Genomic DNA, 25280 nt, shown 5'->3' with positions numbered 1-25280 from the left:
CATGGGCCTGTGACACGTACTTCCCTGTGTCGTGCGGATTCAATAAAACAATGTATGCAGAGTGTCTAAAAGTACCCACAACAGAACCTAAGTGATGCTGGCTATACTGGAAGCCACTCAGAGGCGATGCGTGGTAATTGTCAGTTGGTTTGGTTGGAATGAAATGCAGAAGCACAGAATCTGTGCTCTTTGCCTTGATGCATTTTCTCCTTTGCTTCTGTTCTCTCCTCTCAGGTCATCTGTCTCTGCTTCATTTTGCCAGTTTGCTCACTCATCAAATAGAGCCTACTGTATACCCAACTTTGCACTAAGTGCTAGAGAATCAGAGATGAATAAAACATTCAGACAGGACCTCACCCTAGAGAACCGCCCTGCCAGGCCCACATGAAGACTGCGGGGGCCTAGAAGGAGGCACCTCTGAGTCACGTCCCTCTCTTTTCCTCTGCAGGAGGTCATTGCCTCCATCCTGCTGAGCGGGCGGATCGGGCCCAACATCCAGCTGGCTGAGTGCTATGGGCTGAGGCTGAAGCACATGAAGTCAGACGAGATCCACTGGCTGCACCCGCACATGACAGTGGGGGAGGTGCAGGACAAGTACGAGTGTCTCCACATGGAAGCTGAGTGGAGGTAGGATGGGAGCCCGGGGCTCTTGAATGTGGGGAGATGAGTGTGGAGTGGGGAGGCCCTTCCTGGGAGCTCTCCCAACCGCTGAGAATCTTCTAGAAAATCTGAATGATGTTTTAGGCTTAGTGCCCCTGCAGTATCCAATGCATGTATTTGTCAAGGCCTAACATGGGCTCACAGCACACCCCCATCCCAGAGCAGATATCTTCAACATCCCTAGACAAGATGCTAGTGGGGTTATGAAGCAGGAGTAACAGAAGTGCAGGGAGGAGAAGGAGCCAGGCCAAAGGCTAGTTTGCCATGAAGAAGCGTGGAGACTCAGGATGAGCACTGAGCATCACCTGTTGGTCACCCCTCTGTCCTCTGTGGTCTTCCACCCAACCGAAAGTCCTGCATGGGTGGCCAGGAGCCTCATGGGCAGCCTTTTGCATGTGGGGGTTGAGGTTGCTTCTGCCCTTGGCCAGCCTTACTCTTCCTTTAGATACCAGAGAGTCTGAATTTCCTGTCCCAGGTATGACCTTCAAATCCGCTACTTGCCAGAGGACTTCATGGAAAGCTTGAAAGAAGACAGGACCACGCTGCTTTATTTTTACCAACAGGTAAAAGTGTTTTATCTTCCTGTCCCCAGTGTCCTATTACACCTTAAATGCCAAGTATTGGCCATCCTCTCCTAGGGAGAGAGAAGGACAAAGCCCAGATGTTGGAGGTCCCAGTCCAGGAAAATTCTCTCAGGGACATCTGTTGGCCCCTGGTCAGCTGTCCAACTCTGCCACTCTCACAGCTAATGAAGTGTTGGCTAACCCCACCCCATATGCTCACGGCTCCACTTGAACTTTCCTGGTGGCTCTTACTGCCCAGGAGACCTAGCTGGTGAAGCAGGCAGGGCAGACCCAAGGAGAAGGCTGTAATCTTAGACACACAGGCTCTGCCATCTCACACACCAGTCTGCTAGCCCAGCTCTGCCACTTACTAACCTGGTACCTCCAGGGACTTAACTTACCTGCATGAATCTGTTTCCTATTCCATAAAATGGGAATGATAATAATAATACCTACTTTATAGGGTTGTTGTGAGGTCCCAATGATATTATTAGTAGTGTGCTGGTAAACCAGCTCTCTGAAGACAAAAAAACCCTGATTTGTAGTACTTGCCAATTTCCATGGTGTAAATGGGCCTGTTTCAAGCTGCCAATATATCAGCCAGCTTGCAAAATTTCAGAAAATTTAATACTGGCTTTCATGAGCTGTTTGGAACTGCTCCAACACACCACCAACTATAGAACATGTAAAGTGCCTAGCACAAGACCTGGCACAGGATAAATGCCAAGTAAGTGGCATTATATTCTGTCTGGTTTTAGCTCTCTCTTATCTCTCCCCTCTTCCCCCCGCCCTTTTGCTAGAGATCAAGCCAGACTTTTCTTATATAGTGGATGACACCTGTCACAACTTACCAACAAGACTTTGGATAAAATTACTGCCTCTTCCCCAAATCTGAGTTTTCATGTGTCCAAAATGAGGAGTGAGAGGGGTATCTGAACTTCCTGCATCATGGAGCCAGTGGGGACATGTCTAGCACACATCAAAAGCCTGAAGCCTCAGTCTTTGGAGACAGCACTACCCAGGGTTCTGGAGGGAGGCAGGGGCAGAGCTCGGGGATGGGGGGGTGAGACCCCATGTCCTCCACTCTTCATCTTCTGCTATGCGTTTCTACATGATGGGGTACGTGAGAGAGGCAGCTCAGGGTGGCAGGGTTGTGTTCAAGGCACCCACCAGTTCCTGGCGCCTCTGCTCAGGAAAACAGGGAATGAGGGCAGGAAGCTCAACCATGACCTTTCTCTTCGCCAGCTCCGGAGTGACTACATGCAACGCTACGCCAGCAAGGTCAGCGAGGGCATGGCCCTGCAGCTAGGCTGCCTGGAGCTCAGGTATGTTGTCTCGAGTCTTCTCCAGGGAAGGTACCTGTGCCTCCCCTCCTGGTCAGCTCAACTTTCCTCCAGGGTGGGAAGCAAGAATGGGTATATGAGAGCCGGAAGGGGACAAGTGGTGACCGGCAGGGTCAGACCCTGAGGTGCTCGTCATCTGGTCCTTGGGATAGAAGTATCAGGTTCTCCCTGGTTGGTGTCCCCATCTTCCTTTGGCGTCCACTGCTCTTGCCTCCAGGATGCCTGCTTCTTCCATCTATCTGCCATTCAAGTGATTCCATAAATATTTCTTTGAGCCTTAGGCAAGATTATGGGAGGTATTCAAATCTGTGTTGTTTGCTGCTGTGTCCCCAGCTCCTGTAGGCACAAGTAAATATGTATGGAATTAGTGAATCGTCCAAAGGGGCCCTGAAATGTACAGTGTTTGGGAGGTGACAGGTGTATCTATAATTGATCATAATACAGGGCAGGATGAATTATGTGCCAAACAGATGTACATATAGGAGCCATTAATCCTGCCTGAGGACATCAGGAAGATGTGATTTGAACTGCTCCAGGAAGGAGGAGAAAGATTTCCGTCAGTAGATAATGGGGGGAGGGGGTTTGTGGGGTGGCCAAGAAGTGTGCATTCTTGGTTCAGGGACCAGTGGAAGGAAAAGAACAGACTGGAGGTTAATGGGACCTGAGCTTGGGGAGATAGTTGGAGCTGACGGTGGAAGACTTTGAATGACAGTCTAAGAAATAGGTCTTACTCTTGGCTATTGGGCTGAGAAGGTGATGTGGTTAAACTCTAGTGCTCTCTTGACCAAAGCAGCACCATTCGGCTTCACCATCCATCATCATCCACCTGCCCATTCCACCCTCCCATCGCTTTTTCTATACCCCATATCTGTCTTAGAACAGTGGTTCCAAAATCTGGTTGCAAATGATAATCACCTGAGAGCTTATTAAAGTAGAATCACCCTAACCCCATCCTTGGAAACTCTGGCTTAGTAGGGCTCGGTGGAACTTTAGGATATACAGTTTTGACAAGTTTCCCCACCACCCCACAGAAGATTTGGATGCAGTTAGCCTCATGAGTTGTTGGAAGGACTTTCAGGACCATTGTCAGGAAAACCTTTGGCAAAGGATTACTTTTGGTTTGCTGGAAATGTGGTACCAGGAAAAGTCCTGATCCTATCTGTGATATTAGAGTTACAGAGAGTAGAACCCTGGTGCTGTTTTCTGCAGAGTTGGGGGCCACTGAGGAATTCTGGTTTCCATTGTGTGTTTCAGAGAGAGTGCTGAGGCGTCCCCCAGGGAGGCCCATGGGATGTGAAGGGGAGGGTCCCACTTTTATCTCAGTGTGTGAGACTGTTGGTGTTTGTGACAGAATGAGTCAAGGACAGCCTTGGAAGGCTCCTCATTGATTTTCCACTTGGTGACTATGTCAATAAGCAAGGAAACACTCCGACCCTCTGTGCAGAAGTCTGCAACCTATGATGCCAATTCGAAGACAGACCCCTCACCGCAGTTAGTAGTGGTCCTGGGAGTTCCATGCTGGTGGGTCGGGGGCTATGTGTGAAGTTTACTTTATTACGTGTGCCCTTTTATGTCCTTCCAAGACCACTGCAGCTCCCATAACCTTCATTGCATCTTACATGGTCTCATCTTCTCCTCTGAAATTTGACACCTCGAAAAAGCTTACGTTTCCCTTTTTATTTGTGGATCTCATACCCCGGACTCTAGTATCATTTTGAGACTCCAATCATCTAAGTCACCTGTCAAAGTAGCATCTCTTAGTAGCAAAATGACAGCATAGATAAGACCCATTAACATTCTATTTTACGTTCTTATTTCCTTAAATTATCCCCAAACTATTATTGGTTGTAATAATAATAACTATTATTATTTAGCACCAGACACTGTATAAATGTGCTGGGGGATGCAATGAAGCCTCTGACACGGCTTCATTTACAGTCTTGTCAGGAGTGTATACTCTCATGCTGTCTGCTGTCTTATCAACTCAGGCTTACTGCAAAACCCATGATTGTTTTATGACAGGGACGCATTGTTTCACATCTCCTGGGTTTAAGGAACAGGTCAGGTAAATGTTCCTATTCTTATAGGTAACCTTTGAGGTACAGGTTATATGATATTAGGGAGAGGATGTGGAAAACACCTCTTTTGTAGGTGTAATAGAAAAATTTTCAAGCCTATCATTTTTAAAGTTGAGTACAAAGGTATACATTATCACAGACTATTTTAAGTCAAGGTATAACCATTTCTCACCAAGAGAGATGGATACATGTCTGAAAATTGGGCCATAGGCAGAATTTTCTGGGGCTTGCTTTTTTTTTTTTCCCCCTGAAATGATTCCAGAGTGCAGTCTACCTACAGATATGGACAAAAGTTCTTGTCCTATTAACATCATTGATTGTATTACCTATAGATATATGGTGTCTCCGGAAAAAAAAAATTCTTTCCTGGCTTAAACAATAAGTATGCTATATGCACAAGATATGAGATTAGCAAGATGAATCCTCAGGGGGCTCAATTCATATCAAGGAGCAATTGGGTGTAAAGATGAAGAGCAAAGGGTCTGAAATTGGGCTGCCTGGAAGACCCCGGGTCTTCCATTTACTGGGGAAGTCACTTAAGCTCTTTGTGCTTCAGTTCCTTCATCTGTAAAATGGGAATGATAATCATAATAATAGCAACCTTAGAGGATTATTATAAGGAATAAATGAGTTAATTTTTTAAAGTACCGTGTTTCCCCGAAAATAAGACCTAGCTGGACAACCAACTCTAATGTGTCTTTTAGTGCAAAAATTAATATAAGACCCAGTATTATATTATATTATAAAGACCTGGTCTTATATTATATATTATATTATATTATACCCAGTATATTATATTATATTATATTATATTATATTATATTATATTATATCATATTATATTATATAAGACCCCATCTTATTTTACTTATTTTATTATAAGATGGAGTCTTATATAATATAATATGATACAATGTAATATGATTTTTGCTCCAAAAGATGCATTAGAGCTGATTGTCCATCTAGGTCTTATTTTCGGGGAAACACGGTACTTAGAACAGTGATAGGGACTGAAGTATTCAATAATTATTCATTATTTGTACTTTTTTTCCCTTTACCCTTATTTATTATTTTTATTTTTTTAATTTATCTTTAATAGACTTTAATGTCTAGAGCAGTTGTAGGTTCATAACAAAATTGACGGGGAGGTACGGATTTTCCATATACCCCTCACCCCCACACACACACAACCTTCCCCATTATCAACATCCCCACCAGAGGGGTACATTTGTTACAATCGATGAACCCACATTGACACGTCATTATCACCCAGAGTCCATAGTTTAGGGTTCATTGTTGATGTTGTACATTCTGTGGGTCTTGTCCAACATATAATGACATGTATCCACCATTATAGTATCACATAGAGTAGTTTCACTGCCCTAAAAATCCTCTGTATTCTACCTATTCATCCCTTCCTCTCCCTAACCCCTGGCAACCAGTGATATTTTTACTGTCGTCATAGTTTTGCCTTTTCCAGAATATCATATTGTTGGAATTAGACCTAATCGATTTTTATTGATTTACTGGAGGTACTTTGTAAATGCCAAATGCATCATTTTATCTACTTGTCCCCCTATAAGTTAAAATGTGAAATGCATAGCCCACATGCTAGAAATTAGTACCTTCCCAGTTTGAGCAACAAATAGCCTCACCTTCTCCTGAGATTTCCAGGACCATTGCCCACCCCTAGCAGAGCCCCACCCAGAACACTCTGACCTAAAATCTCAGATAAATGTGTAACCCAATAGTAGTTAAGTAGTAACTGATAGTAAGTAAAGATTAACGGAAGAATCCTCAGCTTACTTCACAAGGCATTTTGTCTCATAGTCAGTTTGTAAATGTTGGTGATGAGTTACTATTTCTATTGCTTTTTAGAAGGAACACACAACCACATGGATTTTGCAAAGAGGTTTCTTTACTTTCTGCTGTCGTTACTTGGATAACAGTCATGGACCTGTGCCTGCCCATAGGCCCTCAGTCTACCTAGCATTAACTCATCAAAATGGCACACCTGGGCTGGGGAGGACCAACCAGGCACTAGAGGGCGCCCCTAGTACATGCAGCCTCATTCAAGGATGGCCTTTGGGATGAGTTGGGGATTATTGGGTGCTCACTGACAGCAGCTGAGAGGGGGCTCAGCCCAGAAGGTTGTGAAGCTCAATCTCTGGGGAAAGCAGTGCATCTGATTAACAGTGGTGACTGGTTCTCTGAGACATCCCAGTGACGTTCAACTGCCCCAAACATTAGAAACACAGATCATGGCATGGCACACTTAAGTGATTGGGCACCTTTGTCAAAAGTAACACAATAACTGATCTTGGGTGTATGAGAGAAGGGCAATCAATGACATAGAGAGTGAGCTGGATTTCAAGAGATTGGGATAACCTAGGTATGTTACCTGAGTCCCCTTTTTTTCTAATTAAGCATTCTTCCATTCACCTCCGTAATCATTCTAAAATTGCTGTTGTATTTTTCATGTATTTTAATTCCTCGCTGTTCCCACATCTGGTGGGGGAAGGGGCTTCTAGGCCAACGTGTGGGCAGTGGATGACCTGGCTCTGATGGCCTCATTCTCCAGCCACCAGCCTCTTCATGAATTCTCTCTCTCTCCCTCTCTAGGCGGTTCTTCAAGGACATGCCCCACAATGCACTTGACAAAAAGTCCAACTTTGAGCTCCTGGAGTAAGTCCTGGGATTGGCCCCTGCTTCCCCTCCCTTCTTTTCTTGCTGCCCTGCTTTTCCTAATCACCCCCTACTTTACTCACCCCAAGACCAGAGCCAGGCCGGACCCATCTCCCCAGTCCTCAAGCCCTCTCGCCTCTCCCTAATTGGCCAGAAGTCCTAGGTTAGGGATGAGGAGGCATCAAATGAGGCTTTTTTTTCTTCTTCTTTCAGGAAGGAAGTGGGGCTGGACCTGTTTTTCCCAAAGCAGATGCAAGAGAGCTTAAAGGTAAGGGAACCAGAGGGCAAGGGGCCCAGAAAGACCCCCTTTGTGCTGTTCCCCAAGACCAGAACCAAAGGGATTGGGCTGGGGATACTCAGGGATACAGCAGGGTGTCTGTGCTGCTTTGATCCATCCGGACATAAGACCATCTAGACAAAACGCATCCAGTGGGCCCTTTCCATGACTTGGAATCAGGAAACCTGGCTCCAGTTCCACATCGGAAGCCATGTGGCCTGAGCACTGGGGACACTACCTCCCCTGGTGAGCCTCCCTTGAGACAACAGGTGTGTGCTTTAGGTAAGAGCTCGCTGTTGCTCTCATGGCAGAGGCCTGGAGACTGTCCTACAGCAGCAGGAAGGCTTTTGGTGAGATACTAAGGGAAGGAATCAGAGCTTGGAGGAGCCCGCTCACCCCTGCCCATCTCCCCACAGCCCAAGCAATTCCGGAAGATGATCCAGCAGACGTTCCAGCAATACGCCTCACTTAGGGAGGAGGAGTGTGTCATGAAGTTCTTCAACACCCTCGCCGGCTTTGCCAACATCGACCAGGAGACCTATCGCTGTGAACTCATTGTAATAACTCACTCTCATTATTCTCTCCCGACCTGAAAGGCCTTTTGGGAAAGGGGTCTACAGGGCCACCAAGGGGGCCAGGAAGGCGCTTTGCTTGCTTATAGTGACATGCCCTGAAATGCAACTAACATTGATCTACTTGCCTCAGGGAGGGAACTGAAACCTTGGCTCCAACTCTGGGAGGTGGGCAGGGTTTGGGGGAAGGGCTACTCTGTATGACAGGGGTTTAGGGTGGAAGGAGCTGAAGGGCCTGGGAAACAGTGGCCTGTGTCTAGCTTAGTGGGATTTTAAAACATTTCTGAAATATGCAGAGAGTAGAGCTTTGGGCAACAGTCCCCTCTCTCCTTTTATTCCAGCAAGGATGGAACATCACTGTGGACCTGGTCATCGGCCCTAAAGGCATCCGCCAGATGACAAGTCAAGATGCAAAGGTAGAGAGAGACTGGGGGCAGGCCCCACCCAGCCCCAGGCTGAGCCATCTTCTCTCTCTGCTGCCTCCTTCCCTGGCCTGCACCATTGGTTCTTCCTGACCCATTGCTGAAAGCAGAGAGCCCTTGGTATGAGCAGCTGGAGAGAGAGTGTTTGGGATAACAGTGTGGGGCTGATGGTTCTTTACTCCCCTGTGACTATGCCCCGTACAGAGGCTGGGGGGCAGGAGTGGTTTAGGTGGGGCGAGAAGAGGGAAGGACACTATCACTGCTCTTCTAGCTCAGATAAAAGACTTGCTCTTTCAATGGCAAGTTGGGGCCATCATTCCCCTGGGAGTGGGACAAGTCCTGGCTCTGGAACCAACTTGGCATATGACCTTGAGCAAGTCCTGGCTCTCCAGACTCATTTTCTCTTCTACAAAGTGAGGGGCTTGGACTAGACGATCCTTCCAGCCTTAATAGTCTTTGATTCTCTCTTCATCCCCCTGAGAGACTCCCAGTTCCCACTTTTTCCTTGTTCCCACCCCTCTTACTCACTAATTTGCATGGCTTGATCCCAGGAGTGGGATGGTCTGAAGCACGCCGCCCCCCCCCCCTTTCCTATAGCCAACCTGCCTGGCTGAGTTCAAGCAAATCAAGTCCATCAGGTGCCTCCTGGTGGAGGAGGGCCAGGCAGTACTGCAGCTGGGCATTGAAGGTGCCCCCCAGGTAAGCATCTCTGGGTACCTGGAAGCTCTGAAACAAGGGGGTGTAACTGCAGGTTGGATATTCTTACTCAAGTGGGCGGGAGACAAAGGGTTCCCTGGCTTCTGGGATCTTGTTGAGAAAATTGCACCTACCGTAGTTCTTAGACAAAGTACTAGGATGATGATAAATTACAAGGAAGTTACCTCAGGAAGCAAAGCTGTTTTAAAAAGTATCAAGAAAGAAATTGCGGGGGGGTGGGGTAGGGGCAGAGGTAAAGGTTACCAGAATCAAGGTACAAATCAGAGGCCTAAATCTGAATAAGTGAACAATGACTCAGAATCAAGACCTCAGGGACCCCGGGCTTTTTGTGGGTAGAAGAATCAAAGAGACCTCAGAGTGCAAAGAAATTGTTTATCTCTCCTTTCATTTGTCTTTCTCCTGCCCTACTCCCTCCCTCTTCCCTTTTCTCAGTTTCTGCTCTTGCATGTTTTGTACCTATTAGGTCTAAGGCATTGTGCTATGCACTCTGAGACCAAGATAAATCAGACCTAGAAAAACTGGCTTTCCTAGAGTTTAAGGCGGTCAGTTGGGAGGGATGAGAAGCGCGCCCCCTGGTGGTTACGGGGAATTCAAGCCGAGCCCCAGGAGAGGCCCAGATGGATTTTGTGTGTGTGTTGAGTTGGGGGCAGGTGGATGTGGGGGTGGGGTGGGGGCAGGGTCCTGCTCCTTCTAAGTATGCAGTTTCTTCTTCAGTCACGTGTGGGGTAGACTCTAGCCAAGGCTCTGGGGTCTCATCCTTGGCTGGTCTCTTCTCTACAGTCCTTGTCCATCAAAGCCTCCTCTCTGGCAGAGGCTGAGAACATGGCCGACCTCATAGACGGTTACTGCCGGCTGCAGGGGGAGCACAAAGGCTCTCTCATCATTCATGCCAAGAAAGGTGCGTTTCCACTTACGGGCAACCTGGCCCAATGGGCAGATGGCGGCACAGCTGAGCCAAGCCCCTGAGACAGAGCAGGGGAAGCTAAGCCATTGACCAATATGTGAATAAAATGGCTTTCATAGTATTTGGAGGTGCTCACCCAGCTCTGCAGGAAGTTCTCTGTGGTCCCATCCTGGGTCCCACGCTACAAGCCCTGGCTCCATGGGTCAAGGGCAGCCTGGGGGCCGGTTTCGGGAGGAGAAATGTTGTGGCCCCAAAGGGCTGTAATCCAGTGCTAGGACATTTCTGGTCCCTCCTATGTAGGTGTCTCTGTGTAGGATGGGATCAGGAAGCAGGGGTCAGGGCTGGAACTTGTGGATGGTGGCAGGAGGAAGCCTAAGAATTTCTTCTACAAAGAGGATTCCAATTCAGGTCAAAGGCTATCCAGCTTCCACCCCGACTATCAGAGCACTGAATGGCGGGGAGGGGTCTCCCTTGTGTTGGCTCATAGCAGTGAGGTCAGCCATCCATCCACGGCCCAGGGTCCCTGGCTGCAGCTCCCTATCTTCCTCCCCTCTCTCCAGACGGTGAGAAGCGGAACAGCCTGCCCCAGATCCCCACGCTGTGAGTACAACCAGTGGGCAGGGAACAGGCCCTGCACCCAGCCTGTCTTTCCGGGAGAAGCCAGAACAAACAAGGAGCCTCCAGCTCCATGGTTTCTGGTTTCTGGGCTCCGGGGAAGAAGAACGTTAGAACCCTAAAATTTCACAAGTGCTGATTTTTCACCAGTAAACTTTTGCAGGGATATTCGTATGTCCTAATGCCACATGGCATCATCTTAGGGGGGATTGCTGTTGTCCCCTCTCTCCTGCTCCTGGCGACTCAGCCATGCTCCCAGGTTATTACCATTAGAACAGGCTGGTTGGTTCTCCAGGCAGGCAGGGGGCACAGTGGCCCTCCCGGTGGGGCTGTGGAAGAGGGTGGGCCGAGGCTGCCCTGGAGAAGCATTGTCAGGCTCTGAGCTCACTTGACTCCTGCCCTCTCATCTCCTCCTACAGAAACCTCGAAGCTCAGCGGCACCGCCTCTCAGAAAGCTGCAGCATAGGTAAGCCCGCCGTCTGCGATCCTCTGCCTGGGCCCCAGAGCCTTTCTTCTTCCTGCTCTTGTGACATCATCAAGGATTCCCTCAGAATTACAGGAAAATGAAGTTCCCCTCTGATGTCTCAATGACAGCTGAAAATATCATTAATTATAATAACGAGCATGTATTGAGTAGTTAGTATGTGGCACCATGTTTGTCAGAGTCAGCTCAGGCCGCCATAACAAAATACACTGACTGGGTGGCTTAGAAAACAGACATTTATTTCTGACAGAGCTGGAGATTGGAAGTGCCAGCTTGGTCGCATGCTGACGAGCATTCTTCCTGCCTTGCAGACAGCCACATTCTCTCTCTGTCCTCACATGGTGCAGAGATGGAGAGCTCTGGTCTCTTTCTCCTCTTATAAGGGCACTAGTCCCATCAGGGGGCCCTAACCTCATGACTTTATCTAACCCTAATCACCTCCCAAAAGCCCCATTTCCAAATATCATCACCCTGGGGGGACAGGGCTTCCCCATATGAATTTGGGGGATCACAAACATTCAGTCTATAACTATGTTAAATGTATAATAGGCATTATTTAATTCAATCTTTAGGACATTCCCCAGGAACATTCATTTCACAGACAGGGAAACTGAGATTAAGGGAGACTAACCAACTTGTTCTAAATAACGTAACTGGGCAGTAGCAAACAGGGATGCCTAGCTGAGGTACACTGGGCTCTGGGGCCACTCTGAAACCTGGGGCAGCGTCCCAGCTCTCTCCTGGCTCCTGCCCCCTTCCCTCCAGTGATGTCAGCCTTGGTTCCACTCGCCTGATGTGGGAGCCACACTCCTGGTTCCTTGTGGTGCCTGCAGAGGGCGTCTTGCCCATGGGATGTCCTCTCCCTGTCTTTGCAGAATCAGACATCTACGCCGAGATTCCCGAAGAGACCTTGCGAAGGCCCGGAGGTAGATTCTTAACCTCACCGTGTCAGCTACAGCCAGGGCCCCATGAAGTGACATGGTGGAGACAGACACATGTGACACCACAAGGGGGCTTTCTGTCTCCCTTTGTCCTCTCCCATGTGTGGCTCAGACAGGGACAAACCTGAGCAAGGCACCTTTGAGTTGAAAGCCGAGATCATTCCTTTATCCCCACACTGCTGCCCTTTCCTGTGCCTGATGGGACCAGCTTTCAGAGGGATAAAGAGGGTGGTGGCTCTTCCCTGGGTCTGAAACAACAGAACATTCTAGATCCCCTTTCCCAGCCCAGCCCAGCCCAGCCCAGCCCCTGGATATTGACTGAGGTGTTGTTGGGAGTCTGATAATGCCCACGTAGGAGGAGAGCAGAATCTAGCATTAGGGTCTGTGGACTCTCAGATTCCCGGGGTGTGAGCCAGTTTCTGAAACCTGGGACTCTGCTTCTCCATCTGCACAGGACTACAGTACGGCATCGCCCGGGAAAATGTGGTTCTGAATCGTATTCTTGGTGAAGGCTTTTTCGGGGAGGTCTATGAAGGTGTCTACACGAATCACGTGAGTTCCGGACTCTTCCCTCACACTCCCCTTCCACTTTCTGTAGGATGAGAGAGGAGCGCAGCTCTTCTAGGGCCGGAGGTGGCAGCCATGTGTGGGTTTTCATGCACTCAGCCTTCGCAGTACTCATGACATACCTGGGGAGTGATGAAAACACGAGTCATTTCCAAGAAGGGTAGTGATGCCAGGGGTCAAACGAGAGACAGCAGCAGGAGAGGGGTGACCAATTCTTGGTGGGAGAATACACATGGGGAAGAGTACTAAAATACAGTTCTGGGGAAAGGACGGGTAGATCTGAGGCCGGGGTTAGTCTTGAGGTCACCGATGGGGAGAGACAAGCTTTGCCTTTGCGGTTATGCTTCCACCAGGTCTGGGGAAAAGGCAGAGCTGAAGGAAAGGGGCAGGAAACATGTAAAAAGTAACAGTAAAGAGAGAGAGAGCCCCGATGTGCCTCTGATGATGGCCGTGCACATGTGCCACGCATGCCCGCTATGCGTTGGGCAGATCCCCTGGCCCCTCATCCTCGGTGTCCTCTGCTGGACAACCAGGGACTCGAGTTACCTGATCTCCAAAGTCCTTTCCAGTCCTAACACACCCTGATCAAGAAGAAAGGGAGAAGGGAGGAGAGGAGGAGCAGAGAAGAGGGGAGAAGGGGCGAGAAGAGAGGCAGAAAGGGGAAAGAATGGACTATGCAGAGACCCAGAGGCCAGAGGTCACCTGTCTTCCCTTGGCTGGAAAGAAGCCTGTGAGAAGACCATGGTGACACCAGAGTGGGACACTTTCTTTGGGGCATTGGCTTGGACTGAGGGGCCCTACACACTCATTGCAGAAAGGGGAGAAAATCAATGTAGCTGTGAAGACCTGTAAGAAAGACTGCACTATGGACAACAAGGAGAAGTTCATGAGTGAGGCAGGTAGGTAGGTGTCCTCTGAGGAGAGACACGGCCCCCAGGAGCTGGACGAGACCCCTCAGACCACCCAGACCTCCAAGACAGGAGCGGAGCCTGGAATGCGGGCAGGGGAGGGTGTGAGCAGTGTTGGGACCCACACCGGGAGGAGGGGTGTCACTTCCCGTTTCTCCAGGTGGGACAGCAAAGCACATTCCTCATATTGGACCTTAGAGCCGGTCAGCCTATCCCTCTCTCCCCCATCTCAGTGATCATGAAGAATCTGGATCACCCACATATCGTGAAGCTGATAGGCATCATCGAAGAGGAGCCCACCTGGATCATCATGGAACTATATCCCCACGGGGAGGTGAGCTGGACACGGCAGGCGAGGAATCTAGTGATGACAGTTGGGCCACAGCTGAGCAGGGCCTCTGGGTGGGATGCTTTTAGAGCTCCCTGCCTTCTGTATTCTGCGGAAACAACCCAGAGACCGTTTGTAGAGGAAATTGCTGGAACGTCTTGCCAGCCTGGGTTTGCCCTCCTCCACGTCCCACCCCTTGCCTACGTGTGCCTCTGGCTCATGTGGAGGCTGTGTCCAGGTCTTGATGGCACTTTCCCCCTTCCGGCAGCTGGGACACTACCTGGAGCGAAACAAGAACTCTCTGAAGGTACTCACTCTCATCCTGTACTCGCTGCAGATTTGCAAGGCCATGGCCTATCTGGAGAGCATCAACTGTGTCCACAGGTGCGGCTGAGGAGGAAGTTGGGTCCTCGATCTGGTGGTAGAGAGGTTGGGGTAAAGAAGGGCTTTGCTGTCACACAGAGCGTGTAGAAAGCTCAGTTTGGGTCCTACCTAATGTGACAACTTGAGCATCTTTCATGAATCTGTTTCCTCATCTGAAAAGTGGAAATAGTGATATTTTGTTATTAAGGGTGATTGTTCTTAAGGGGGAATCCAAAATCCTCGGTGTCTGATTATAACTCAGTGGATTCCAGCCCGCTCCCTTGTGGGTTCCAGGAAATGGCTTCCCGTTTACTCGTAGTTTGCTCTCCTCCTGCTAGCCCATGTGGTGGCATCTGTGGGAATCCCACAGATAGTAACCTCACCCCAGGCAGGTGGGACTGAGCTAGTGCAGCACCAGGAAGATCCTGGGGTCCAGCCCTTCCAGCCAGAACAGGTGATACTGCTCTGGTCCCCAGGGCCCCCAGGCTACCAAGTCCAATTCTCCTTCCAGCTTTGGAATCCACCCCTTTCTACCTGGCTTTGTTCCCATTCCCTGAAAGAAAGTCCCTGCCATGGGGGACATGATTCCCTGGAGGGGAGAGAGAGAATGGGTGTATGAGTAAATTCTTCAATCCAGCACCACTGACGTTAGCTTGGGGCCCTGTGATGATACTATGCAAAGCAATGTTGGGAAATTAATTCTTCCACTCATTCAACAAATATTATGGAACTCCCACCCTGTGCCTCCACGCACTGTTCAAGGCTCTGGGATAAAGTCATAATCAAAACAAACAAAAATCCCTTTCTTTGTGGACCTTACCTTCCAGCACAAGGGTAAAATGTGAGACATAGCTAGTCATGGGTCCAAGGTGGTGGGATAATAGATCTGTTTCCTTTGTTTCTGCGACATTGTCATGCTTTGAAGTCACCTTTTCGATAATAAAGACGAATGACAGGGAGTGAGCCTGCTTATGAGAAACCAGCAGATGAATCAGTTTGGGGTAAGAAGTGATGCAGGGATAGCAGGTAAACTGAGTCAGCGAGTGCTCCATTGGGAGGGTGAAAGCCTAGCTCTGGAGTTACGCTGCCCAGGCTGACCCACCAGTAACCTGTTGGGCAAGTTCCCCCCGCTCTCTGTGCTGGTTTCCTTCCCTGTACCACAGGGTCCCGAGGGTCTCTGTGTCACAACTCGGGGTATGTAAAGCACTTGGCTGGTCCTGGCTATCCTCGCACTCCATTGAAGTTAGCTACGAGCTGCTGCTCCTGCTCTGAGCCATCACAAAAGCCTATGCAGTCCTGTGGAGCTGTGAACCTGCACAGTTGTCAGGGTTCTTCCTTGGAGAATCAGCAGGGTGGCCGCATCCCTGGCAGAGGGGACAATATAAGCAATAAATAAAGCGGGAAAACATGAGGAATAAGTCCCGGGAACCCGAAATAGGTTTCACACTGAAGGTACATGAGAAAGGGTGATGGGAGATGACAAAGAGCCTGGTGTGTGGCAGGGATTGGAGGGCCAGTCCAGGCTCCCACCTGAGCTGGGCTTCAGCAAGATGGCTCAGTGGGTCAGGGAAGGGCTGACTGACAGAAGCTGCCTGACTCTGCTCTGAATGCTGGGTCCCTGGCCGGCACTCTCCTCTGCCTGTCTGTCTGTCTGAAGCATTCTGAATCACCTCACCCTTATCTTTGTATCCTTCTTCCAGGGACATTGCCGTCCGAAACATCCTGGTGGCCTCCCCTGAGTGTGTGAAGCTGGGAGACTTCGGCCTTTCCCGGTACATTGAGAATGAGGACTATTACAAAGGTGAGGGGGACATTCCAGCCTCTGCTCTGCCCCTGGAGTGGTCACTAAAGCCAAAGACCCAGAAAAAAGGCTATGATCAAGGGTCCATAGGTCCTTGGGTCTCCAGAGAATAGCCTATATTTTTGGATAATTCTGGATCTTTCTTCCCCAAATATCTCCTGTAAACCTCTTTGCCCACCCAAAGCCTCTGTGACTCGTCTGCCCATCAAATGGATGTCGCCTGAGTCTATTAACTTCCGCCGTTTCACCATGGCCAGCGACGTCTGGATGTTTGGTGAGTTGAGTTTCAGGAAGGTGTGGATGAGGGTTCCGATTCTCACCTCCATGACCAAGCTAAGAGGAGGTGCAGGATGCAGGGGTCTGGACCCCACCACCAGGTTGCCAGGGTTCTATTTTGCTGCAGCCATTGAAAAGTGTCAGAGGTGGGAGGCCAGTGGTGGGTTGAGGTGATATGGACTAAGGGCTGGCTGGGACCATGTTGGTTCATTTTTCTGGAAAAGGCTCTCGAGGGGAGTGTGTACACTACCAACCAGTCCCAGGGACTAGTGTGGGGATATCATGGTGAGGATCCTCAAAGGCAAACGGAGGTTTGTTCTGAGAAGAAGGCACAGGGAGAGGTGAGGACAAAACCATGTGATACACAGACCCTTATGGAGCACACAGCCTCGTAGATTACCCCTCTCGGTTCTCCACAGCTGACCAGCAAAATCTTCTTCTTCTTCTTCTTCTTCTTCTTCTTCTTCTTCTTCTTCTTCTTCTTCTTCTTCTTCTTCTTCTTCTTCTTCTTCTTCTTCTTCTTCTTCTTCTTCCTCTTCTTCCTCTTCTTCCTCTTCTTCCTCTTCTTCCTCTTCTTCCTCTTCTTCCTCTTCTTCCTCTTCTTCCTCTTCTTCCTCTTCTTCCTCTTCTTCTTCTTCTTCTGTTTCCAGATAAGAAATCTCAGGCTCAGGCAAGTCAGGGACTGGCCCTTGATCACATAGGCAGCACGCATTGGCTTCAGACCCCGCTTTCTGGTAGAGCCTTCATTCTCTCCTAAGAGAAGGCACCAGTGGTCCCAATGGGTGCCTTTGACGGTTCCTTTTCACCCCACAGATCCCTACTATTTCCATGTGGAGGAGACAGAAAGAGGGGGACCTTAGTTCACTTACAGGTGCAGGTGACTGGTCCCTCAGTGGGCCATCACGGTGGGCAAGGGAATACAGGCGGTCCTCCCAGCAGGGACTGAGTGCTGACGGCCCTGGTTGCTCCTGGAGAGGGTGGACTGGCCCCTCCGGGCACAAGTCGCCCCCAGGGCGGGTCCTGAACCATCTCCTCCTGCCCTCAGCTGTGTGCCTGTGGGAGATACTGAGCTTCGGCAAGCAGCCCTTCTTCTGGCTGGAGAACAAGGATGTCATCGCAGTGCTGGAGAAGGGTGACCGACTACCCAAGCCCGACCTCTGCCCGCCTGTTCTCTACACCCTCATGACCCGCTGCTGGGACTATGACCCCAGTGAGCGGCCCCGCTTCACCGAGCTCGTGTGCAGCCTCAGGTGAGCATGGAGCAGGGGTGGGGGCTGCGGACACAGGGCCCCCAGTTTCTGTAGCAGCACTTAGACATTTACCTCCACCTTGCCTAAACAACATGCACCATGGTCCTTGTTCCCACCTTGTGGAGGAGAGATCGGGTTCAGAGCTGGTGACTCACCCAAGACAGGGACAGGTAGGGCTGGCATTGGCACCAGGACCTCCCATCTGACCAACACAGAGCCACGTGTCCAAGTGGACGTCACCGATCCTCCCAGCGGAAGCACAGCACCTTTGATTTTTCCTCTCAGATTGCAGGGAAGGGAATCAGTTCTGTGGGGAAGACAGTGGCCCAGGGCTCACTTCTCCCTTCTGAAGGGCGTATCTGCAGCCTGAGGGTCTGCTCCTCCTCAGGTGCCCAAGAGCCATTATTTCCTGAGTCCTGGGAGGTCCCTGGTGAAGTGCTGTCAACCTTTTAGAAGGTCTTCTGTTTCCTTGGTGGCCCACCGGCCATCAACTTCCGGGTGGTCTGACTTCTTTTAGCATCTCTTAGGGCGGGGTTCTGCAAACTTTTTCTGTAAAAGGCCAGAGAGTAAATATTTTGAGCTTTGCACACTATGCTGTCTTTATTGAAAATATTCAGCTCTACCATTGTCTCTGAAAGTAGCCATAGGCAACACGTAATGAGTGGGTTTCAGTAAGACTTTACTTGTGGATTCTGAAATGTGAATGTCACATAATTTTCGTATGTCATGAAATACTTTTCTTCTTTTTATTTTTTCAATCATTAAAAAATTAAAAACCATTCTTAGTTTGGGGCCATACAAAAATAGGTGAGGGCAGAACTTGGCCAGGGGCGATGTTTGCTGACCCCTGTTTTAGGGAGTGTAATGCTTAGCTCGTGTTAAATAGCGCAACTTTGAACCCTGTAGTCAACATGCTGGTGTTTTTTTAGCACAAGAAAATGGACGCTGGAGGTACCCAGGAAGGGACGCTGGGAATGCCCAGGCCAGGGCAGTGGGAAGGATACTGTCTTTCTTTGTAGGGGAAGGGGTTCCAACAGTGTGCAAGACCGCCAGCTTAAAGGACCTCTTTGTTCCTGTCTGTCCCTTCGTGGACACTCCTCATTAATTCTAGTCTCATCTGTTTGTCCCCGATAAAGTTCGATTAGGAAAACCAATGGATTCCAGGAGAAAAGTATTTGAAATATGTGACTTGAGAGGGCCAAAGCCCTGGGGGGTGGGGTGGGGTGAGGGTTCTTAATTCATTCTGGGCTTGAGAACCATGGGGAGCTGTGACAAGGTACCTGTCCCCAGGCTGAGAGGGATGCCCATGGGAGACACCAGGCCAGCACCCAGCCATGAATGGAGGGAAGAGCTGGCCTTTCTGGTGTGATCTGCAGGATACCCAAGGACCCCAATGACCTCAGGAGACCTCCCCCAAGCCACAGCCTGGCAGTACTCCAGAGAGTTAAAGAAGAATTTAATGACTATTCCCAATCTTTTGGGAATAAGAAGGGCCCTTTTAATGTTAAAGTTTGAGAATACCTCTATGTCACGAGAGTTCTGCTTTTAGTATCTGTTGATGAACAAAATGTGGTAAGCCGTAGGGTGAATGTTTTATTACACACAATATAATGCATATACATCTGAAAACACACCGCCAAATATTATGTATTCAGTGGTACTACTAAAAGTGATGAAAGAAGACAATTTAGGTGACACCAAGTTTATTTCACACCAAGTTTATTCCATTGAAGGGGGCTGTCTCTGTTCCCAAGGGGCCAGAGCACAACAAAATGGGGCAGAAAACAGGAAGCTTTAATAGGATAAAGAATAAGGAGCAAGGAAGAGAAATAGAAAATGAATAAGGAACAAGGAAGTAAGTATAGATGCCAGAGTTGTCTTAGCGTTTGGGGATTGGCTGACTGGTCATACTGTGTTTCTGGACAGGCAAAGAATGTGGAGGGACATGAAAGCTGTCTGAGTCTTGGTTGGCTGATGTGGCAGCCTGAAGCGCCTCCATCTTGGGCGTAGAAATTTGTTTCAATAGTACACAATACCTAGTCTACAGACAATCTGTGGTACACATGTGAGTGTGTGGATTCATGGACCTCTGCCATCGTTCCAGATTCCTCTGGGATCTATAATTCCCAGGTTGGGAACCACTGGATGGGGTGAGAAAGGCAAGAAGCATGCACATAGCCAACGTGGGAGTGACCCACAGCTCTTTCCTTTAGCACACACCGGAAATGCACCGCTGGATGTTGAATGAAAAAACATGGGAGATGTAGAACCCAGGCCTTGGTCATGACATTGGCTGGGACATCAGAAATCTCTATAGGGGATCAGTGCCGTAGCAGACACAGGAGGGCAAGAAGCAGGGGGAGGTGGGCTGGCGACACGCTTCCACGGCCAGGTTGGGCTTTGACTGGCTGTCCAAGGACTTTCTCCCACTGTGGATTCATGCATTCCTGTGGTCCGCCCAACCTCAGTGTGGGAGCAGCCTCAGGGTCCACGTCTCAGCCTGTCTCTCCCCAGTCAACTCTGCAGAGGAAATGACAATGGCATCTGGTGGCCGTCCTCTGGCTCTCTCCAGGCTTCAGTGGAGAGCAGAGAGGAACCCCCACTAGCATTTTTTACCTTGCTTCTCTCTCCTTACCCGCCTTACTCCTTTGCAGTGATATTTATCAGATGGAAAAGGACATCTCTATAGAACAGGAGAGGAATGCTCGCTACCGACCTCCCAAAATCTTGGAGCCCATAGCCTTCCAGGAACCCCCACCCAAGGTAAGCCAAGGCCTGGCCTCATCGGTCTGAATCACAGCAGAGCTGGGCGCCTGTCTGGCGCACTCCGGGCCTGATTATACGACTCCCCACCTCACAGCATAGACAGGATGTGCCCCTACAGTCCTCTCAGCCCCTGAACCCAATCTTCCATCAGCCCCCACCACTTCAGTGCCCTGGCGGATGGAATCTGAGACAGCAAGATAGCAGGCGACCGTGGGGCACCGAGGACAGGGAAGCACCCTGGAAACACTTCCCTCGAGAGGCTCAAGCACTTTTCTTTCTGGCATGTTTTAGGGACAAATTAGATCCCCATGAGGGCACATGAATGGGGAGTGTCCCTGGGGCCCTTAGGACCAGTCTTTGTGTCCATCCCTCCCTGGCATCTCTGGGCTCAGAAGCCAGTGCCCACTGCCACACCCTTACGTGGGTGGGTTTGGAGGGCCCCTGCCTGTGGTAGTCAGCTCAGGCTGCCATAACAAAATACCACAGACCAGGTGGCTTAAATAAGAGACAGCTGGGGAGGCTGGGAAGTCCAAAATCAAGGTGCTGGCAGGTTCAGTGTCTGGTGAGGATTCTTCATGGTTTGCAGACAGCCCCCTCCTCACTGTGTCCTCACAGTGCACAGAGAGTGAGAGGTCTGGTGCTTCTTCATATTATTATAAAGACACTAATCCCACCATAGAGGACTCCCCCTCATGATCTGACCCTAATTACCTCCCAAAGGCCCTGCCTTAAAATACCATCACACTGCGAGGTAGGGCTTCAACATAGGAATTTGAGGGGGACAGAAACATTCAGTCCATAACAAAGCCCCATCTGGTCCAGGGCCTTTTTTTTCCTGTCTCCCTTGCCTGGTGTGCTCTCCTCGTTCCCTCATTCAGGGCCCAGCTCGGTTTTCAGAAGCTGCTCTGAGTGCCTGAGCCCTCCGTGACCTTCTACGTCTGGATGTCTGTGGCTCTTGACTGCTATTTGGGAGCTGCTCCCACATCCAGAGAGGCCAGCCACACAGAGATCAGTAACCCCTCCAATTAGCCATGGCCCCCAGGAGGGCAGAGACTCTGGCCCCTTTGTACTTTCCCATCACTCAGCTCAGTGAATGTATTGATAACGTTGTCCCTCCTCTTCTTCATTCCGAACAAGCCTGACCTGCCTCTGAGCTGGTACTACCCTTGGTGAGCTGCGTTCACTCAAGATGAGAGACCAAGACTGATTTCTCTCTGTGTTCTCTCTCCAGCCCAGTCGGCCGAAGTACAGACCCCCTCCACAGACCAACCTTCTGGCTCCCAACCTGCAATTCCAGGTAAACATAACCAGAGGGCTGGGAAACTTCAGGGCCATTTCTCATCTTGGTCCTTCCTGAAATTCCATTCTCATGCCTTTGGGGAGCAGCAACGACCTGCTCAGGTAACGGACATCGCCTGCATCGGTAGCCGGAAAAGAATTTGAACTCAGAATACCCAGAGATCAAAATGCAATTCTATCAGGCTGTGCTCAGCTAAGATGTGCCTTAAGTCCAGTCCATCTGTCCACAGTGTCTGCTGCTCTGTGTGCCTGCCTGCAGCGTGCCTAAAGCCACCCTGTCCTGCTACCTTGAGCAGAGCCTTCTGAAAAGGAGTCCCAGGTAGTTAGGGACAATTGATGTTCCCCAGAGGATGAAATTGCCCCCTGGGGGCTCCCCACAGAGGCCCTGGCCAGAACCTAGGTGGCCAGTGAAGAGAGAGAAGCGTTCCATCTGAGCTTTCTTCCCACCTTAGTCGTCACCAACCATGGGTCGTCCCAAGCTGTAGGTCCCTGTCTCAGGGTGTCTCTTGCCTGTGTCTCTCTCTTCCATCTTGGTCATAGGCAGCCTGGGCCCTTCTCTTTTCTGCTCCTACATCCCTCAACTTAGAGTCACTACCCAGTGCTAAAACAAGCCCAAGCAAGAACTAACAGATAAATCTTCTTCATGTGAAGAAAAAATCTTGATGCAGAAGATAAGAGCAATGTTGCTAAGAAGGAACATGTCTTTTTGTGATGTTTAAAGTAGTGATTTAAAACTATATGCATACACACACTCACACACGTGTGTGCTAATCATATCTGTCAGTTTGTAACATGACTGTGAAGTATAACTCTTTTCTGAAGAGTCCCTGAAGGAGGAGACGTACTCAGTAGGTCAGTCACATGTGTGGACCCATTGTATACAGAGTCCCATGGGAGGGCTGTTAGATGTATGAGGCCACAGTGGCTAGGTTGACATCTAGCCGAGAGCCATGTGTTTTGCTCCACCATGTCTCCCAAACAGGGCCAATGAGATGCCCACATTCTTTATTAGCTCCTAGAGAGAGAGTCCTGGTTTTCCCACGGTGCTCATGTATCGTTTCTTTGTGCTCATGTTTGTAGCAGCTAATTGTCCACCTTCTTGCCTTGTCCCTGTGCCTGGTGCTTCTTTGCTTCTCCTGACTAGGTCCCCGAGGGTCTGTGTGCCAGCTCACCTACGCTCACCAGCCCTATGGAGTATCCATCTCCTGTAAACTCGCTGCACACCCCACCTCTCCACCGGCACAATGTCTTCAAGCGCCACAGCATGCGGGTAAGAGGGCTCTGCATGCTGGGTCCCGGCCCGGACCGAGGAGGCTGATGGAGGGAGGTACCTGGGATACCGGGAACCCCACATCCTCAGGCTCAGAAGGTGCCCTCTACACTTCTATGCTCCAGTCAGCCACTCAGGGGCTCTCTGACCCCCCTCTCCTTTGCAAACACATCAGAGGCTGGGGGGAAAGCCAGGTTCTGTTCCTGAGGACACCAGCTGGACGTGGACCTGCCCCTGTCTATACTCTGGTGCTATAGTGAATGATGCAAAATCTCCCCCTTTCCTGAGCTCTGGGCGTAGTGAGGAGTCTTGTGGGCAGAGGGCAGCTAAGCCTTTCGGTGTCAGAAGATAAAAGATCCGGGAGGTTCTGCCCTACTCTGCCCTTCCTGCCTGATCGCTTCGGTTGCTCAGTCTCTGGTCAAAGGAAGGGCTTCCTTTTGGCTTCCGTTCCTGCTGCTTTTGTAAAAGTTGCTGCTGCATGGGAAGTAGTTTGGGGGCTAAGCCACCCTCCCAGTCACCTCTTTATTGTCAACTGTCAGTGAAGCCCTGAGTACTTCATGGATTAGCATCTGATTGTCAAGTCTTGTAAAAAACAGAACAAAACAAACCCTTCGCTTGCCTTCCTGTCACTTGTCACCACTCCTTTGTCCTTCAGTACAAATAGTCCCTGTGGTCAGTTGCCATCAACACTTAATATATTTTACTAAGCTGAGTCTTGATATGTGACAAAACCAACTAAAGCCTTTATTATTTTAGTTCTGACTCTGCATACATGCATGATATTTCAGGCTCAGTATACATGACTCTAAAAATTTTTGGAAAAACTGCATGATTATTCCAATAGATTTAGAAAATGTAGAAAAGTACATATGTTGATGCATTCTGTGCCATTATTCTTAATTTAGTCAACTTTTGAAATGAGTAATATAACTTAGAATTCTAGGCATCAAGACCTATTGTGAAATAAATTTTCCCGACCTCCCTCATTTTTCTCTTTTACATTAATTTAACCAATTTATATCTTAGCATACACTTAGCAATAATAAAACTGCATTTTAAAGCATGCACTATAATTTAGGCAGTATTCAATCCCTCAACCCTCCTGCCCTTCACTCTTTATTTGTAATTAATTGAGTTTTAGTGAATTTTGCTTTAAAATGTGACCTTTTAGGAAGAAGCTATTTTGCATGTTTGATGGGGTGGCATTGCCTTTGTCTAATCCTGCTTCACCATAAGGACTTTGTTCAGTTCCATAAAAACAGACTGTGCAGCATGAAAAAAGACCTTTTGTGTCAGGGTTTAAAAGCACTTGCCTAAAAGAACTGCCTGAAAGAACATAATGAGCATTTCTTAAAATAAACCAAAAAAGGTTAACAATATAAACTCGATTTTATGGTATACGTCAGAAACATTGAGAAAGGTTCTTCAGGTAGAATGCTGAAAATGTATAATAGGCTCCCTGCAAAGCATCTGAAAGCATTTAACAAAAATCGGAGCTGGTTTTCCCATAGAAACAATTTTTCTACTGACTGACTCTATTGCCTGACTCCTCTGGGAATCTGTGGGATTCCACACCAGAGCCAGGCTGGACGCAATCCCCCTCTTGAAGACCTCACAATTGAGGTTTAAAATAACAGTAAAATTCAATAGACAGTACCTTTCGCAGGAATGCTTTGCTGAGAGCTGTCCTAGGTGCTGAAGGGAGACCAAGGCGATTCTGCCTTCAGTGAGCTTACAGTTGGCCTGAAGAAACAGGCCAGGTGGACACCTACCTGTAACACAAGCCAGAAAGCTGTGAGTGGCACACATCAAAAGTGCAGTGGGAGTTCAGAGAGGAGAACAACTCTTTTCAGCTTCTTTTTCCAGCTGGGCCTTGCAGAATGGGTAAGATTTGGACAGGAGGAAACTGGGATTCATGGGGCAAAAGAGGCAGAGGCCTCAGTAGGAGCTAACATTGAGTGATGGGAAACCACGGGGCAAGTTCAGAAGCTATTTGGCTAAAAGAAAGTGTTCATGTGGGGGTGGAAATAAGGCTGGTGGTGGTAAGGGGGGGATAGCCAAAGTCTGGAAGGGTCACAGCTTGTAAGATTCATTTTAAAATACCACAAGTACCTGATCCCTTTTAAGAGTGACCAGCAGTGTAAATATCCATTGCCTGATAAGAATACCTGAGGTACATTTCAGACAAGTA

At 49.1% G+C, this 25280-nt stretch overlaps 1 protein-coding gene across 3 annotated transcripts in view; it reads left to right on the top strand.

The window, feature by feature from the left end:
• The window catches only part of PTK2B (protein tyrosine kinase 2 beta), a 108641-nt gene that overhangs the window by 75309 nt on the left and 8052 nt on the right, over window positions 1-25280 (top strand). For 2 of the 3 annotated variants that reach the window (XM_019733123.3, XM_019733124.3), the window contains exons 3-24: window positions 449-627; window positions 1136-1223; window positions 2469-2548; window positions 7267-7329; window positions 7543-7597; window positions 8023-8163; window positions 8520-8594; window positions 9198-9299; window positions 10098-10215; window positions 10782-10821; window positions 11256-11302; window positions 12196-12246; window positions 12716-12813; window positions 13643-13727; window positions 13970-14070; window positions 14333-14448; window positions 16128-16228; window positions 16413-16502; window positions 17550-17754; window positions 20409-20517; window positions 21752-21817; window positions 22964-23089. In XM_019733123.3, the coding sequence (XP_019588682.1) occupies window positions 449-627; window positions 1136-1223; window positions 2469-2548; window positions 7267-7329; window positions 7543-7597; window positions 8023-8163; window positions 8520-8594; window positions 9198-9299; window positions 10098-10215; window positions 10782-10821; window positions 11256-11302; window positions 12196-12246; window positions 12716-12813; window positions 13643-13727; window positions 13970-14070; window positions 14333-14448; window positions 16128-16228; window positions 16413-16502; window positions 17550-17754; window positions 20409-20517; window positions 21752-21817; window positions 22964-23089 (2136 nt within the window). The remainder of the gene's footprint in view (window positions 1-448; window positions 628-1135; window positions 1224-2468; window positions 2549-7266; window positions 7330-7542; window positions 7598-8022; window positions 8164-8519; window positions 8595-9197; window positions 9300-10097; window positions 10216-10781; window positions 10822-11255; window positions 11303-12195; window positions 12247-12715; window positions 12814-13642; window positions 13728-13969; window positions 14071-14332; window positions 14449-16127; window positions 16229-16412; window positions 16503-17549; window positions 17755-20408; window positions 20518-21751; window positions 21818-22963; window positions 23090-25280) is intronic. The other variant, XM_019733126.3, reaches the window with a different exon arrangement.

Source organism: Rhinolophus sinicus, chromosome 15 (genome assembly GCF_057876585.1).
Source record: "Rhinolophus sinicus isolate RSI-liver-muscle chromosome 15, RSI-T2T, whole genome shotgun sequence".
NCBI classification, from domain to species: Eukaryota; Metazoa; Chordata; class Mammalia; order Chiroptera; family Rhinolophidae; genus Rhinolophus; species Rhinolophus sinicus.
Note: the sequence above shows the minus strand (reverse complement) of the source record. Positions and strands in the feature narration are given on the sequence as shown.